Source organism: Berghia stephanieae, chromosome 2, assembly GCF_034508935.2.
Source record: "Berghia stephanieae isolate SIO BIC M18660-M18661 chromosome 2, UCSD_Bste_1.3, whole genome shotgun sequence".
NCBI classification, from domain to species: Eukaryota; Metazoa; Mollusca; class Gastropoda; order Nudibranchia; family Aeolidiidae; genus Berghia; species Berghia stephanieae.
Genome location: NC_088361.1, coordinates 72,426,382 through 72,444,273, shown reverse-complemented (window position 1 = coordinate 72,444,273; position 17,892 = coordinate 72,426,382). Strand labels below are relative to the sequence as shown.

At 37.5% G+C, this 17,892-nt stretch overlaps 1 protein-coding gene across 7 annotated transcripts in view; it reads left to right on the top strand.

The window, feature by feature from the left end:
- LOC144965492 (uncharacterized) overlaps positions 1–6,971 on the top strand; it is a 52,703-nt gene extending 45,732 nt beyond the window's left edge. For all 7 annotated transcript variants that reach the window (XM_078900884.1, XM_078900887.1, XM_078900885.1 and 4 more), the window contains one exon: positions 5,463–6,971. In XM_078900884.1, coding sequence (XP_078757010.1) covers positions 5,463–5,848 — 386 coding nt within the window. In that variant the 3' untranslated portion in view covers positions 5,849–6,971. The remainder of the gene's footprint in view (positions 1–5,462) is intronic.
- Positions 6,972–17,892: the final 10,921 nt, after the last annotated feature.

The window sequence follows — 17,892 nt, the reverse complement described above, 5'->3', positions numbered from 1 at the left end:
ACTGTCCAAATACTAGTAGTAGTAGTATAGGAGTAGTAGTAGTAGTAGTAGTAGTAGTAGTAGTAGTAGTAGTAGTAGTAGTAGTAGTAGTAGTAGTAGTAGTAGTAGTAATAATAATAATAATAGATCTTTATTGTCCATAAATATGGCAATTTGTCATTTAGTTACACTTGTTATAACGTTAAATGATAACTATAACATTGAACAGATATTTCACTCCTACTTATTTTCTCTCTCTCTCTCATTCACTCTCTCTCTCTCTCTCTCTCTCTCTCTCTCTCTCTCTCTCTCTCTCTCTCTTCCTCTCTTTCTTTCACACGTGCGATATACACAACATAAACATATTCATTTCGTTTTCAATTTGTTACAATTGTGGCAATTCGACACCAAAAATTATCATCATTATCAATTGGTCAGTTAATCTAACATTAAATAAATTAATTAGTTAATTAGTCAACGAATCAATCCTTGGTTTTTCTGTACCATATGAAATATTCAAATTTTTGATTGCTGATGGAACGAACCTTGATTTATACTTGTTAGTTCTACATTTAATCCGACAAAACCTTCTCCCAGATGGTAAAAGACTAAATTCATGGTATAAAATATGTTTTTTATTGTTGGTAATTGAGAATGCTTTCCTTTCTATTGCTTTTCCATGAAGTCTTTCTACTCCATCAAGAGGATGGTTTATTATTTTTGATGCCTCTTTGATAGATTTTGAAATTTTTGATTTATCTTTAAGTCCGCATCCGCCAATTACACTTTTAATCAATGAGTCATAAACTCTTAACATAGTTTTCTTCCCTACTTGAAATGTTCTCAATTTTCTTAGGATGTATAATCTTTGGGCAACTTTCTTAGATATTATATTAATATGTTAAGAGAAATTGAGGGAACTATCAATGGTTATTCCTAAATATTTAAAATAGTCAACTATCTCAACATCATCTTTACCGATCGTCACACACTTTAATTCGTTTTTATTTTTCACACCAAACACATGTTCTTTCGTTTTTTCAACATTTAATTCAAGCTGATTTTGTTTACACCAATCGGTGAATATATTTATTATTTTGAAATAATTCTTCTCGGTAACTTTATCTTTTAATAAGTCAAGAATAGCAGTATCATCTGCATATTTCACTATAAAACAATTTTCAAAGGATGGTCTGCAGTCGTTGGTGTATAAGATGTACAGGATTGGGGAACTCACGCAGCCTTGGGGACATCCGTTCGACAACGTTCTTTTGTTGGAGATATGTTCACCCAATTTTACACATTGCGGTCAGAAACTCTTTATACGTAGGTAGTTTGGAATATCCATGTTGCACAACTTTTGAAGCAAAATATCTGTGTTCATGGCATTAAAAGCTGACGAAAAGTCGACAAACAGGATTCTGGCTTAATTCGAGGGCGTTTGGTCAAGGCGTTTTGAGATCGAATTTGTGGCGATTAATAGTGCGTCTTCTACACTGAGATGTTGCTGGTATGCAAATTGGTACGGATCTAGCAATTTCAGGTCATAACATTTTTTTTCTAAACATTTCATTACAAGCGATGTAAGCGCCACTGGACGGAAGTCGTCCAATACGGTCGGACAACGCTTTTTGGGAACTGGAACGACAATCGATGTTTTCCAAAGTACTGGCACTGATTGTTCATCGATTGACCGTTGAAATAGTTTTGTATAAGGTATAGCCAGTTGTTGGTGACAGTTTGTCAAAATAGTTCCGGTAATGTTGTCTGGTCCTGGTGCTTTATGTTCTTTACATCGCCGGAAGAGGGAGCTTACAGTTTCTTCTTCAACATCTGGAGGTGGCTCATTGTTATTTGACAAACCGTTGTGCACAGATGGGAGCCTGTCAAAACGCCAGTAAAAATCATTTAATTTGTTGACATCAGTTTTCGTTTTTCATTGTGGGAATGCTCGTTTCTTTTGGTCTACTCCTCCCATTTGCTTTATCATCTCCCATGCTTTCCTTGCGCAGCCTGATCTCAGTTGTCGCTCCGTTTTGTTTTTGTATTCAACCTTTTCTTCTTTTATTGTATTTCTGATATCCTTTCCCTTTTCAAATTCTAGTTTAATGTCACCACTCATATAGGCAATTTTCTTTTCATTGAGTAAATATTTAAGTCGCTTTGTAACCCATGGCTTGTTGTTAGGAAATATCTTAATTTCTTCTTTTTCCAAGCATAAATCCACACAAAATGCAATATAACATGTCACAGTTTTGGTCCATTCATCAATACTGTCTCCTTCTACCATTAATGTCTCCCACCGAGTACAGTCAAAACAGCCGTTCAGTCGTTGGATTGCCTCTTGAGTCCAGATATATGGCGATATACTACAGTTGGTTTCTCACTCTTTAATTTAGTACGTCGGTACTAGGTGAATTGTATTATGATCAGATGTGGCTATCGGTTGTTTTTATAGCGCTTTGTAGTAGTAGTAGTAGTAGAAGTAGTTGTAGTAGTAGTAGTAGTAGTAGTAGTAGTAGTAGTAGTAGTAGTAGTAGTAGTAGTAGTAGTTGTTGTTGTTGTTGTTGTAGTGTAGTAGTAGTAGTAGTAGTAGTAGTAGTAGTAGTAGTAGTAGTAGTAGTAGTAGTAGTAGTAGTATAGTAGTAGTAGTAGTAGTAGTAGTAGTAGTAGTAGTAGTTGTGTTGTAGTAGTAGTAGTAGTAGTAGTAGTAGTAGTAGTAGTAGTAGTAGTAGTAATAGTATGTGTTGTTGTAGTAGTAGTAGTAGTAGTAGTAGTAGTAGTAGTAGTAGTAGTAGTAGTAGTAGTAGTAGTATTAGAAGTAGTAGTAGTAGTAGTAGTAGTAGTAGTAGTAGTAGTAGTAGTAGTAGTAGTAGTAGTAGTAGTCATAGAAGTAGTAGTAGTAGTAGTAGTAGTAGTAGTAGTAGTAGTAGTAGTAGTAGTAGTAGTAGTAGTAGTAAGCCTCGCAGTCTGAATGACGCTTACTGGGAATTGTGTGCTTCAGTCACATCTTTTTAAACTTCGATGAGGATAGCTGCTCTCTCCATCCATGTTGTTAATTGTTTCCATTGGTCACGGCCTTGGGCCAGAGCTTTGATCTTTTTGTGACTTTAGTACGGACGGCACGCAGTTTGTCTTAGTTCTTCAGGGATTAATTTGGCCTCATCTGAATCCAGAAATTTCTGATATGTAAAGAGATCCTGGTTCAAGGTAGTTGCCATAGATGTTGGTGGTCTCCCTACATATGTGTTGCCATGAAGGAAATATTCTGTCATTGCAGTTTGCTGGGATGTTATCTCCTTGACGTAAGATGTGACCAAATAGCCCCCACCCCTGTTATTTTTTAAATTGTACTAAGGCGTTGGACCCTGGTTCTTTCATAGAGATCAGTATTTGTAATTGTCTATGACCAATAGATTCCGATTACGCGACGCAATTGTTTGCGGTTGTGTGAATCGATACTATCTAAGTTCTTTTTGTGAGGCCCCAGGTTCCACAGTAAAATGTCAATATTGGAATAATCAGTGCCTCGTAAATCTGTATTCGTTTATTATTCTCATTGATTATGTTATTTCTATTCCATAAATTTGAGTTGGTTGAATGCATTTGTGGTAAGCTGCTTTCGTTTTCTGATGTCTTCATTGTCATTGATCAAATTGCCTAGTTTATGTACACTTCTCCATTCATTTAAATTTTTGTCCCAATACGTAAACAACATTGTTGCTTTTGTTTTCCTCGTTAGTTATCTCCTTTTATCATTGAAACTTGATTTTTAAAACCACTGCCACCTTACCACCACCACCATCACCACAACTTTCAACAAGTAGGTCGAAAAAAACGGCAATAAAAAAAAATAAACCAAACGAAAAAGAAATCACAGCAGGAACAACAAAATTCCCAATGATAATGATGATGATGACGACGACGATGACGTTGATGATAATGATGTTCATGATGACGACGAGGATGCCGTTGATGTTGATGATGATGATGATGTTGATGATGACGAGGATGATGATGATGATGATGATGATGATGATGATGATGATGATGATGATGATGATGATGATGATGATGATGATGATGATGATGGTGATGATGACGATGATGATGATGATTATGATGATGATGATGATGATGATGATGATGATGATGATGATGATGATGATGATGATGATGATGATGACCACTATATAACAAATAATGAACTACTCTAGTTCGTTATAATTGAGAGGCTTTTTTCTTCTTTCGTGCAAGTTCTACAAATCTGAACTTTTCCAATCAGAAACAGAGTTGACTAATAGTCCACAGATATGTAGACTATATAACGCAAATCATTTTAAAAATTCGTTATTAAAAGAGTGATCCTACTTTTCAAAACTTTTAGAATTATTTATAGACTCTAGATCTGCCCTATAGTATCCATATGTTATGATATGATATAATTTGAATTTTAATGGGCTAAAATAGGCTAAGGCCTTTAAATGCCCATGACTCGTTTGCATGCGGGCATAGCAAATCAATTTTAAATTTTTGCCATGAACATTAAAAAATAATATTCTCTTACTTTGTAACTTCATGTTATTTTGATTTGCCAGCAGTCACGCCAACGGATCTTTAAAAAATGTGCGACGCATACTGATCATCAAATAATCGAAGTATAAAGCAATGACACTAACAACTACAAACACAATAAAATGATAATAATATAAAAACAGAATAAAACAATATGTAAGTTATTCGTCATAATCAAATGTCAATTGGTACAGTTTGACATTAGTAAAAAAAATCATAATGAGGAAAAAAATAATTTTAAAAAGATACATTTTTTTACAAAGTTTACAGTATGCATATTATCGACGCCAACGATATCAAATGTCATAAAATCACAACTTACATTCAAACATCAAATGGGGCAGCTCTTTGTCAAAGCCATTTTAAAAAGAATGGACTGTTTCTGAGTTTTTAGTGTTATATTTTAGTTTGTTTCAGAAGTTGATAGTTCTAAAATTAAATGAATATTTTCTAATATTCAAAGAACAACCTTCTATGTGGATGTCACATGAGAAAATCTGAAACAAGTCTTCCGCATTGACATAATACTTATGAACAATCTTGTAAAAATGTAAAAGATCTCGTAAGTGCCTGTACCAAAGAGACGGACGTTGTAATGTCCTTAACCTGTCAGAATAAGATAAATTTGATAATTTTGTTTGTGATCTTTTCGCTCATATAATGTATTTTCAAAATGAAAGTGGAGAGCATACATTGAATGATTGCCTAGTTACATCATAAGGAACACTGTCAAGTTGATCTGTTGTTTAATTAAACACCGTCGTAGTTTTTACAAGGGAAATAACTTTCTGCTCTGATTCGAACTTATTTTTCTTAAATTATCTACCTTAAAATTCCTTATAGATCCTTGGACGGTGAAAAAATAATCTTTATTTAGGTCACTTATTCTTTCTTTACTATTTCCACAGATCGCTTGGACAGATTGTGCAAAATTGTGACGTCAGAGATTGATGGTGATTGGTCCAGGCTCTATCGACACCTACCATTTTATCCACACAGAGGAGAGGAAACAGTGACCAGTGATATTGATGATATTATGACGCGTTTTCTTAGAAACACAGACGAACAAGCTGCGCAGAGCTTGTCAAGATGGCGGCGGATGCACACCCGCGCATGCGTAGATGATATCCTTCATGCTCTGAATGCTATCAAGCGAAAAGATATTGTGGACAAATTCGAGCGCACTGGCACCAAGCATAAAGCACATAATTTTTATCCTAAAGCTCATCGAATGGTACATTTCCCTAAAATTGATCCATCTGTGAGAAAGAAACAACATTATTTATATTTTTGAAAAACATTCAAACAAGCTAGTCTGGTCCTACTACCCAATACAAAATTTAAGTTTGAGTATTGCAAGTACTCCAAAACCGAACGTAGCCGTCTTCATTAGAGGTATTTGTATTCCACAGCGCCAATTTGCTATCAAAGACTGATACAATTTAGTCCAATAAGAGTTTTTTGATTTAAAAAAAATGAATAAATGAAGTCCTTCCCTTTAATGAAGGCAATCATTTCTATTCAAACATTAGATGTAAAGTATACCACTTATGTGTCATGATCACCCCGACTTAATACCGTTTAGAGTCGATAGATCACATTTCATTTGACGTATTCTCTGACGTATTTTCAATTTAAGTACTGAAGATAGACGCAACATTTGTGTGGCGTGAGATGGCGTTTGAGTATGACTGTATCACAATATTTACGCCATCCTATGACAGAAATATGTTTTCTAATTGACAGTAAATTTCTCATAAGTGTCAGAGTTTCTCCCAACCCCCGAAAATCACCAATAAAAACAAACTAAAAGCTAATCAGCTGAAACATGATTATGCATTGGAATGAAACATAAACATTGCCATCTACACTCTTCAGATATGTTTTGAAAAATGAGGCAAATCCGCCATACTATATCGAATATGACTATGATAAATATTTTTGCATTTTTTATTCATAATTTATCCATAACTGAATACTTGGATGAGTGGATATCGTTTGTATTGAACGATTCGAGAGGGCTAGAAAAAGAGCGATACAGAGAGAAAGATGTGAGAGAGAATGGATATAAAATTAGAGAGAGGGAAGAGAAAGAGAAAGAGAGAAAGAAAAGAAAAGAAAAGAAGAAAAAAAAAGAGAGAGAGAGAGAGAGAGAGAGGGAGAGAGAGAGAGAGAGAGAGAGAGAGAGAGTGTGTGTGTGTGTGTGTGAGAGAGAGAGAGTGTGTGTGTGTGTGTGAGAGAGAGAGAGAGAGAGAGAGAGAGAGAGAGAGAGAGAGAGAGAGAGAGAGAGAGAATATGTTATATGTAATGGGCAGCGAATCACTCTAACTTTCTTTTGCAAATTTGAGAATTAATAGCAATGTTGAACAAATAATGTCACTCTGATGAATATAATAGTAATAATCCTTAAGTAACAATACATGGTGTGAAATCCACATGAACATGAATTTATTTTCATTAGCGGATGGGCAGTTTGGGGCTGTTGATGATATCCACTGTCTGTAGTCCCCAAAGATTTATAAATAGTGACAGATAGGCTGAGCAGCGGGGCGATAATATAACACACTGGGGATGCACGCCATTAGCTCCAAAACCCTCACTTGCTTAGTTCAGGTGCGCTGGTTAATAGACTTATGGAGTCAATTTTATGTCCCTTTTCTCTCTCTCTCTCTCTCTCTCTCTCTCTCCCCCCCCCCTCTCTCTATCTCTCTCTCCCTTTCTTTCTACATTCTTTCTTTGTTCTCTGTCTCTCTCTCTCTCTCTCTTTCTTTCTTTCGCTCTCTCTCTCTCTCTCTCTCTCTCTCTCTCTCTCTCTTTCTTTCTCCCTCTCTCTTTCTTTCTACATTCTTTCTTTCTCTATCTCCCTCTCCTCCCCTCTCTCTTTCTTTCTTTGTTTTCTACCCCCCGCCCCCTCTTCTCTCTCTTTATGTCCCTCCCCCCTCTCTCCTCCTGTCCCCTTACGTCTATCTCTCCCTAACTCCATTTTATTTTGTTAACTCTTAAAATCAATCATATTAAATGAAGGATGGCACGAAGGAGATGAATAAACCATGGGATAAACGAACGCAAAAAATAAAGAAAAACGGTAAGCGACAATGACGATCAAGGGGAATTCCCGAAAATGGGGGTCTTATCGTCGATGGCGGACAAGCGCAGTGAAGTTACGGGATTTAGTAAGCGATAGAATGGGATGGGCCTATCTTTCTATTTATAGACATACGGCAGTCCCTTTCTTATTGACTTCTATTATCAACTGCTAATTTTAAAGACTGAACTTAACTTATATAAAAAGAAGAATAACCATGAGCATATTTTGAACTGATCAACACCTAAGTGCACACATTGGCAGGTCTGATAACCGATCCCAATTATGGGCCATATTTAACATTGTTGTGATGGACAATATTTTGCTTTGGTTTGAGAGAATTTCCATTACAACAAGGAGACCATAACAATTCGGGTTATCAGACCTGCAAATAAGTACACGTCGGTCACCACCCATCAACATTTATACTGTGGGTTTCTATGAACATAAAATCATTTTAAAGACAAAAGCATGATGACGTTCACGTTCGTCATTTAGGTACGTTTTGAAAACAAAACAAAACAAAAGAAACAAACAAACAAAAATAAATAGATAAACAAAACAAAAAAAAAACACACACAAAAAAAAACGAAAGAAGTTAAGAGATAAATGCTTGGGGTCACCATTGCATATATATATATATATATATATATATATATATATATATATATATATATATATATATATATATATATACATATATATACATAGAGAGAGAGAGAGAGAGAGAGAGAGAGAGAGAGAGAGAGAGAGAGAGGGAGAGAGAGAATTATATATATATATATATATATATATATATATGATAGATAGATAGATAGATAGATAGATAGATAGATAGATAGATAGATAGAGAGAGAGAGAGAGAGAGAGAGAGAGAGAGAGAGAGAGAGAGAGAGAGAGAGAGAGAGTAATGGTAGGCGAATCAAAGTATCTGGGGGGAATACGTCGGGCCGCAGCCTTACCTGCACGGTCTATCTGGAGGGTGTTTCTCAGAGATAAAGGAACGCGACAAATTTCTGAGGACGGTGTCAGGATCTACATAGCTCGCTGATCACACTCTCCGAAGACTTCCCACAAGGCATTGTTTTTTTTTTTTGGGGGGGGGGCGGTATTTTTTTCTTTTCTCCGCAGCAGAGTATGGGCCGAATGGGGCAGAGATAAGGCCATTAAGAAGATTGACGTTTAACTCTGCAAATCAATGCACATAGCATTGGGAACGCTTTACCATAGTCGAACCTTCCGATGCCCTGTGTGTGTGTGTATGTGTGTGTGTGTGTGCGTGTGTGAGTGTCTGAGAGAATGAGATAGAGAGTGAGAAAGAGAGAGAGAGAGAGAGAGAGAGAGAGAGAGAGAGAGAGAGAGAGGGGTGGATACCAGTAGGACGTGAAGCCGGTACTATGGAAGGTGATAATCAGAGAAGAATGAACCCGAAACTATGGAAGGTGGGCACTAGTAGGGCTTGAACTTTGGACTAGGGAAGGTAAAGACCAATTGAGAGTGAAGCCAGGAATATGTGAGATTGACACCAGTGGAGAACGAATCATGGACTATGGCAGGTAGATACCAATGGTGAGTGAACCCGGGACTATAAGATGAAATACTGGGAAGGCTGAGGAAGAAGACACCCGTTGGAGAGTTACCCCGAGACTTCCTTAGGTGGACACAATTCGGGAGTGAACTTGGGACTATGTAATATGGACACCAGAGGTGGCTGAACTAGGGACCAGGGCATGTGATCACTAGTGGGGAGTAAAACTGGGATCGGATGTAAGATGGACAGCTATTGAGGAGCGAACCCGGGACTCAGAGATGTGGATAACAGTAGCGATTTAGTAAACCCGAGGTTATGGGTAGTAGGCACCGATAGGCCCGGAAAAATGTGGATGCGCACCAATGAGGACTGATCAAAGGACTATAGGATGAGATACAAGTGGTGACTGAACTTGGGACTGTGAGACGTGGAATAAGGAGTGAACACAAGAAACTTGAGAATGAAGATATCCAGTGGAGCATAAACCCAAGACTACGTGGGTTGGATACAAGTAGGTAGTAAACTCGGGACTATGGTAGATGGACACCAAAGGAGAATGAACCCAAGGCCAAGGAAGAAGATACTCAGTGGAGAGTGACTATCTGGAGTGGACATCCGTGGGGACTGAATCTGGGACTATAGGAAGTGGATACCAGTGGGGAACGAACCCAGGACACAGAAATGTGATACGAGTGGGGAATAAACCTGGGACTATGGGAGGGGATACCAGTGGGAGTGAAGCTAGGAAAATGGGAGGTGGGCACCCGTGGGAAATGAACATAGTACTATGGGAGGTGGGCACCAATGGGGTGTGAACCCAGAACTGTGTGAGGTGGACAACAGTGGGGAGTGAAATCGGAAAAATAGGGATGGACACCAATGGGGAATGATCAAAGGACTATAGGATGAGATACAAGTGGCGAATGAACGTGAGACTGAGATGTGGACTATGGAGGGAACACAAGGCTGAGAATGAAGCCAACCAGTGGAGGGTGAACCCGATACTACCTGCGTTTGTTTCATGTAGTAGTCAATCTGGGGGCATGCAGTAAATGTTCACGTCCTGCCTCTGTTGATCAAATTGAGAACCGATTGCTACAACACACACTAGTCAGCGGTAGGGGTGGTAAAGGATAGCCTCTCGATCTCTGCCATGGCAGGATGCTTGATCATGTTATTCAATGTAGTAGGAATCTAAACATGAGAATTAGAACTCCTTGCTAACCTCAAGACTGAAATACTGTGTCTTCACGAGACACACAACAAAACACGCCAATCCAGTCCATTGATCTGCCATATACACATGAGACAAGTCCACCCTCTTGAACAGCCAAGACTTGTCACTGGATGAAATGGAAATCCTGAGGGTGGAAAGTATTAATCTGAACATCTGTATACATGGCACCGCTGATCAGGTTCACATAGCCCGAAATAGATTTTCAAAACCAGTAATCTTTATTCATAATTGGAGACTTCAACTTCGCCTGTCGCTATAGTAAAAACAACATCAATGGTGACATAGTAGCAGATTGGGCCGTCAAATGTAATCTGATATTATTGCATAACGGTAAAGACAAGCATTCTGTAACTCAAGAGGTTATAATCCAAGCTTAATATTTGTATCCTCTAAGCACCTCCATAGCTTTGTTGGTGATCCAATCCCCAAGATTACAACATAGGCCGATTGGTGTTATGGTAAGACCTGTCATAAAGCCCACGAAGTCAATGCCCAGAAAATGATTCAATTACAGGAAAGTCATCTGGGAAGGTCTCTCTTCTGACCGAGACTCCACAGTTACATGCATCATGAAAGTAGTCTTTAAGAGTATGACCATTTCAAAAGGATGGCATGGACGCTACGAAGAAATATATATCCAGAGGATTCGGATTGGATACATCTCATGTCTGACAAATGAAAGCAACGACCTATATGAAAAGTACAGAAATGCTTATAACGAAGATCCATTCAGTGAAGTCACCAATCAAATCGGGGAGGACTTAATGTCTGCAGTAGCATTGGAAAAATCAGAAAGATGGCAAGAAAAGATTTGTAACAATGACATGACTCACAACAGCAAGAAAGCTTGGGCAATCATCAAGAAACTCAATACTAAAACAAAGGCCAAGACAAAAGTAGCAGCAGTGACTCCAAAAAAATTGCAAACTAGTTGATCAAGAATAGAAAGACACAACACAAAACACGAGGCCTGGTGAAAGAAACAAAACGAAGGTTGGCAAAATTGCTGAAGACAACGAGAATGACATAGAACAATGCACCATCGAAGAACTTGAGTCAACCATGTGTGTTTTAAAACAAAGAAAAGCAGCAGGCTTGACGGTATCAGCCCAAAAAGCATTCACTACAGAGACACAGAACTGGTTACTAACTCTATTCAACATCTGCGCTGCATCATGCACAATCCCAACGCTATGGCGGCAAGTACGGATTGTTGCATTGTTAAAACCTGGTAAAGATCCAGAAAATATAAAAATACCGTCCAGTTTCTCCTTTGGTTTCTATACAGAGTGTACGACACGAACGTATAATAATGGCTCAAATCACCACCACAGTAGACCAACAACTATCACCCGATCAAGCTGGATTTCGACTAGAAAGATCTTGCTGTGATCAACTATTCAACTTGACCCAATTCACCGAAGATGAGTTTAAAAACAAACAAATCACTAGCACGACGTTTGTAGATCTGACAGCGGCATATGACATGGTCAACAATAGAAAGTTCTAAAAGTGGCAAAAACAACACATAACATAACGACTGTAAAGATTATAGAATCCCTCTTGACTTAGAGAAGATTTTTTGTAGAAATTGATGGTAGAAAAGCCGATAGCGCTTTCAGAAGAATGTCCTCCTACAAGGATCTGTTCTGGCTCCAACCCTATCTAACATCTATACAAATGACCAGCCTGAATATCCAAATTATAAATGGCTGTGCCTGGCAACCCAGTCCAGAGACTTTAAACCAATTGAAGACAGACTCTGTGTATCTCTGAATAAACGCACAGAGTACCAATCAGTAAAATCTATAAATGCGAACCCAAGTAAAACGCGAGTATGTGATTTCCATCTAAACAACCACAAAGCAAACTGGAAACTAAAAATTTCCTGGAATGGAGTGGTACTGGAAAATAAAACTTTCCCAGTCTATCTTGGTCTTACATTGAATCGTCCCTTTCCTTCGCCCAGCACATAAAAGAGGTGAACTATCAAAGGACAACACCACAAGAAACAATTTGTCCTAAATTAGAAGAACTAGAAATCAAATCAGATGGAGTGCTAGTTAAGCTAGTTAAAACAAGTTGACCGGACAACATCTCTAATCATCTTATAAAACATTATGCAACAGAACTTGCGCCCCCAATAACAAAAATATATAACTTGTCCCTCAATTCCGAAACATCCCAAATGATTGGAAACACGAAAACATACCCCCCGTTTTCAAGAAAGGCAGTAAACATGTTTGCAACGAACTTCATGCCTAACATGTGTCTTTTGTTAATTATTGGAGCACATACTATGTCACCACATGATACATCTGGCAATCAACAAGATTCTAACACCTTTACAACATGAGTTCAGAAGCCGACATTCATGTGAAAGCTAATTAATCGTAATTGTGCATGGGCTCATGACAAGAAAATACAAACTGATCTAAACACCTTAGACTATAGTAAGGCATTTGACACAGTCCCGCACAAAAGGATTCTTTATAAATTAGAAAGTTATGATATATAAGGTAATATCCACTTACATCATTTCTGACGCAAAAAGTACAGCAAGTTATTGTCGAAGGTTCATCATCATCGTCCTGTCAAGTTCACTCTGGAGCACAGCAGAGACAGTCCTAGGTCCGATACTCTTCCTCTGTTATATAAATGACCTTCCCCAAGCTGCTTTATCCCAAACAAGGCTCTTTGCATATGACTGTCATCTCTACAGACACATCAAATCACCATCAGACCAAATACAAACGCAAGCAGACTTACACATTTTAGACCGATGGGCGTTTCAATGAAACAATGTTACAAGATGGAAATGTCCCTCAGCAAATCACCACTGAGATCCAACTACACACCGAACAATCACACAATTGAACAAGTTACATAATCCATATCAAGAAAACCTTAAATGGCATGCATTCATCAACAAAATAATAAATAAAGCAAATGTCGCGCTAGGGAACATTAAAAGAAACATCAGACATTTCCAAGCAAACCAAAAAGAAACCGCCAACAAAAAAAATTGAAAGATCACTTTTTGAAAATTCGAGTTCAGTTTGGAACCCACATTTACATTCTAACTATCAATATAAGAGCAAGTGAAGCTGTCCAGCGCCGCTCTGCAAGATTCGTCTACAATGAATATAGTCCTAATAGCAGCGCAACATATATGATCACACAACTTGGATGGAGTTCCTTACAAGACAGACTGAACTAACTCTTACGTTCAAAATTACAAACAAAATGACGGCCATCTCACCAGAACAACTAGGCATTCAACAAAGTTCACACATTCAAAGAAAAACCCACTCAAAATACTTAAACGGCAATCTACGAACTCAAACATCTTCAAATATTAATTTGCACCCCGCACTATCAAAGACTGGAACGCTCTTCCTGAATCATGTGTGAGCACAACAGATTTAGAAACCTTCAAGCGAAGATTATCAAAATTATTCAGCATAAACACCAACAATGATGCCACCATTCAACAACTCTCTCCGCCCTCGAATACAAATACTCAGAATTGGGTCGACTTCGAGAAACATTGATTCAGACTGGTATCTACCTCCCATAGTCCCAGGTTCATTATCAACTGGCGCTCTCCCCCCACAGTCCCAGGTTCACTCCCAACTTGTGTCCACTTCTCCTAGTCCCTGGTTCATTCCCCGTTGTTGCTCACCTCCCTCAGCTTAGGACGGTTTCGGTAGGGTTCGGTAGGTTTCGTTGGGTTTCGTAAAAAAGAAACACTGATAATAAACTGTTATTGATCTATTATAGTATTGATAAAATTGCACAAACTTTTACAAATTTTGAATTAAATGCATTAATTAAGTCTTTATCTTCCTTTTCAACATGGAATGAACAATTCTGCCGTACTATTAAAATAACCATATTATTATATAGGTTTTGGCAAGTAAACTGGTCCTTCTAAAACCGATGGATTAGAATGGCCCTCATCTTGTCAAAAACTATCACCGATGTCACAGGTTTGAGATTTTTTGACAAGATGAGGGTCATTTTAATCAATCGATATTCGAAGGACGAGTTATCTGACCATTTTGTTTTCAGGGTACAGCGGAGTAAGGTTTGAGGATTTCCATTTATGCTCCTTTGTCACGCAAGGAATCCCCGTTGTGACTACGTTGTACAAAAACAAACCATTTCATTTGCCTTGCCAGGAATTGAAGAGAATAAAATCCAACTTTATGATAGATTAAACAGAATAATAAACTTATAGCCTATAGAAAATAGTGACAACAATGAGGAAGAGATGTTGATTAAGATTCAGTAGATACTTTTTTTGTCATGATATCTCAGCTGTGGAAACTTCACAACAAAAATATTATCATTAATTAAAAGGATAGTAGTTAAGAAATCTGATTTCTTCTTCTTCTTTTCCTCTTCCTCCTCCTCCTCCTCCTCCTCCTCTTCCACCTCCTCCTCCTTCTCCTTCTCTTTCTTCTCCTCCTCCTCCTCCCCTGCTCCTCTTCCTCCTCCTCCTCTCCCTCCTCCTCCTCCTCCTCCTCCTCCTTCTTCTCCTTTTCTTCTTCTTCTTCTTCTTCTTCTTCTTCTTCTTCTTTTTCTTCTTCTTCTTCTTTTTCCTCATCTTCTCAACATTTTCATCCTCCTCCTTCTCTACCCATTCTCTGTCTCATCCTTTTCCTTCTCCCACCTGTTCCATCTATTTGTATCATTATTTTATTGTTGTAAATTGCTTTTAAAAATTAAGCCAAAAAGTGACAAAATAAGTAAAATTTGGCTCTAAACATCACACAAACAAACAATTTATTGAATAATTTCGCAAATTAGGTTTTAGAGCAAGGCTGGTTTTATGCGTTTCTTTTATAGTTTTAACATTATTTTTGTTTTATTCTATTCCTTCGTCTAAAAAATTGAAGAAAATGTCTTGTTACTATCGCAGCGTTGGTGTGAAACCTATTTCTCCCCAGATCAACTCCATATAAGTCTTCACTTAGGAAATAAGAAAGTCTTACTTTCAAAACAAATAAAACAGGTAGGGAACTGTATACCATCAGCAAAAAATTCTGACATATTGGCTAAGACGCAACAGATCTTTGACGGGATTACCGAAGCCCTTTCTCTAAATGAAGACCAAAATTGATATTTTTCTTCCGTATTCTGACAAAACACCTTTTCCGTTTAGGGTAGGAACGTTTTAAAACATAAATCAGTTGATTCGGCTTAATCAAAGTTATCAAAAAATCTTAAAGTCGAACCTTCCTCCTGGTTTAAAACAAAGATAATCTTAACTGTTGACGATCTTGAGCCACTAGAGTTAAAATAAGATATGCAACATTCAACAGATTGCATATTACATGAGACGGTTCTGTATTGAATATGAGCCAAAATCAATCGAAGTGAGATCGCATTCAATTTCAAAAATGGATTATAAAATAGGGTTTGATTCCTCCGTGCTTTAGTCTTGTTATTAATCATAACGATACCAATAAAGCTATTGATACTTTCATAATAAAAAGTTGACAATGAGACCCTTTACGGCCCATGGAGCCAACCATAGTGGTTTTGCTCATGCAATCTATAGGATACAATGCTTTCCAAGCCTTCCTCTCAATGCAAGATGGAGATGGATCAACATTAAGCCACCGAGGCGTCTCACTTCACGGAAGTCTTCAAGGTTTGAGAGATTTTGACAAAATGAGGACCATTTCCATGGATCGATATTTAAAGGACTAATTATCTGGCCAAAATGTTAAATTCATGTTTTTGCAGAATATTGCTAAATATGAGAAGAGGTCATAATATTTTGTAGACTGTGCAAGGTAGGATGATGCCACTTAAGCAAATTTTTTCAGTAGGATTCATAATTTTCTTGAATTATTATAGCCTTTATTTTTTCTGTTTTGTCTGGTAGTGTATGATATTTTTCCTGATTTTTTATATCACACCAGAGCTTTGCCCTACTCACATCATTTTTATTTGCATTTTTCGAATCCATTTCTTGATGAAAAAGATAATCTGAGTTTTTATATGTCACAATATTCACTGAACATGGTGAGAAAATGTAAGTAAAGAGTCTCACTAGACCACAAAAGCACACATGACAAAAAAACCATGAGCTTTTTAATAGCACAATATCCACTAAACGTGCTCAAAGTGCTTTACAGAGGTTCCCTGGCTAACAACAACCCGTAACATATAGAACGAGACACGACGTCTGATAGGCGATTTAACAATTTTTTCCGACAGAGACAACGCTGTTAATGGCCAGGTACTCATTTTACACCTGTGTAGGGTGAGAGAATGTGAGTAAAGAGTTTTCTACAAGGACTCAACCGAGCCAGCCTGGAACCCAGGACCTTCCGATCCGAAAACGAGTGTCAAACCACAAGACCCCATAGCCGCACAAGCAGTAGTAGTAGAGGCATTTTCTCATGCCATATCACTTCATTGAAATTTGAACAGTAGAGAAATGCTGTTTATTTTTAAAAAATACTATAAGTAATAATAGCATAGGAGTAATTTTCAACACGACTTGATATCTCAGAATACTCGTGGTTCAAGGAAATATTTAAATCATGTTTGGAAGATATTCGTGTTTACTTTGTTGCCTTTGATTTTTATACTAATATGGCCATTACACGGGAGGTCCCAATAGCTTTGTTGGTAGAGCACTCGCTTCACACGCAAAGGGACCAAGATAGATCCCGGGTGTAGTCGAGATTATTTCTGACCCCCCCCCCCCCCCCCCCCCCCTGTCGACTCAGCAGTGAATGGTTAGCTGAGTGTTAGATTTGGTGGAAAGTACTTTGCGATAGACTAGCATCCTATCCAAAGGATAGCAAGCACTAGCTATTGTTCGCTTCACGCTATAGAAACAGTGATAAACTCCGGCTCCATGGGCCCAATGGCTCTGAAGGACTACTACTACTAGTGCTATATATATATATATATATATATATATATATATAATATATATATATATATATATATATATAGATATATGGCCATTAGCCGGACATCCAGTGATAAACATGTGTGATTATAAAGTTTTGTATATTTTATTCTGCATTAGTAATTAAAATGATATTATGTTTGTTTTTCTTTCGACTCTATCGTCGAGTTTAGTTTTCCCGTGTTGTGTCCATCCTTGGTGGAGAGTTGAAAGTGATGTTGCTTGCTGCAAACTTTCTTTTGCAAGAGAGTCAGACTAATCCCATTCAATCCTTATACCGTTTTTCCTTTGAACATGTCTACCATTATCCTTTATTTTAACGATTTTTGGCAAAGTTTGAATCCCAACTATTGATTGGTGATCATCAATGGAAAGAAACCAAGGTCTTTTAGGAAACATGAAATTAATGGAATTAGCAATTTGACAAATTAATTATCTTTTTAATAAAAGAGCATATGAAAAAGAAGAACAAAATACAATCTAAAAAAAGCGAAAAAAGCATCAATAATACAAAAAAAAAAAGGAAAATAAAACAAAACAAATAA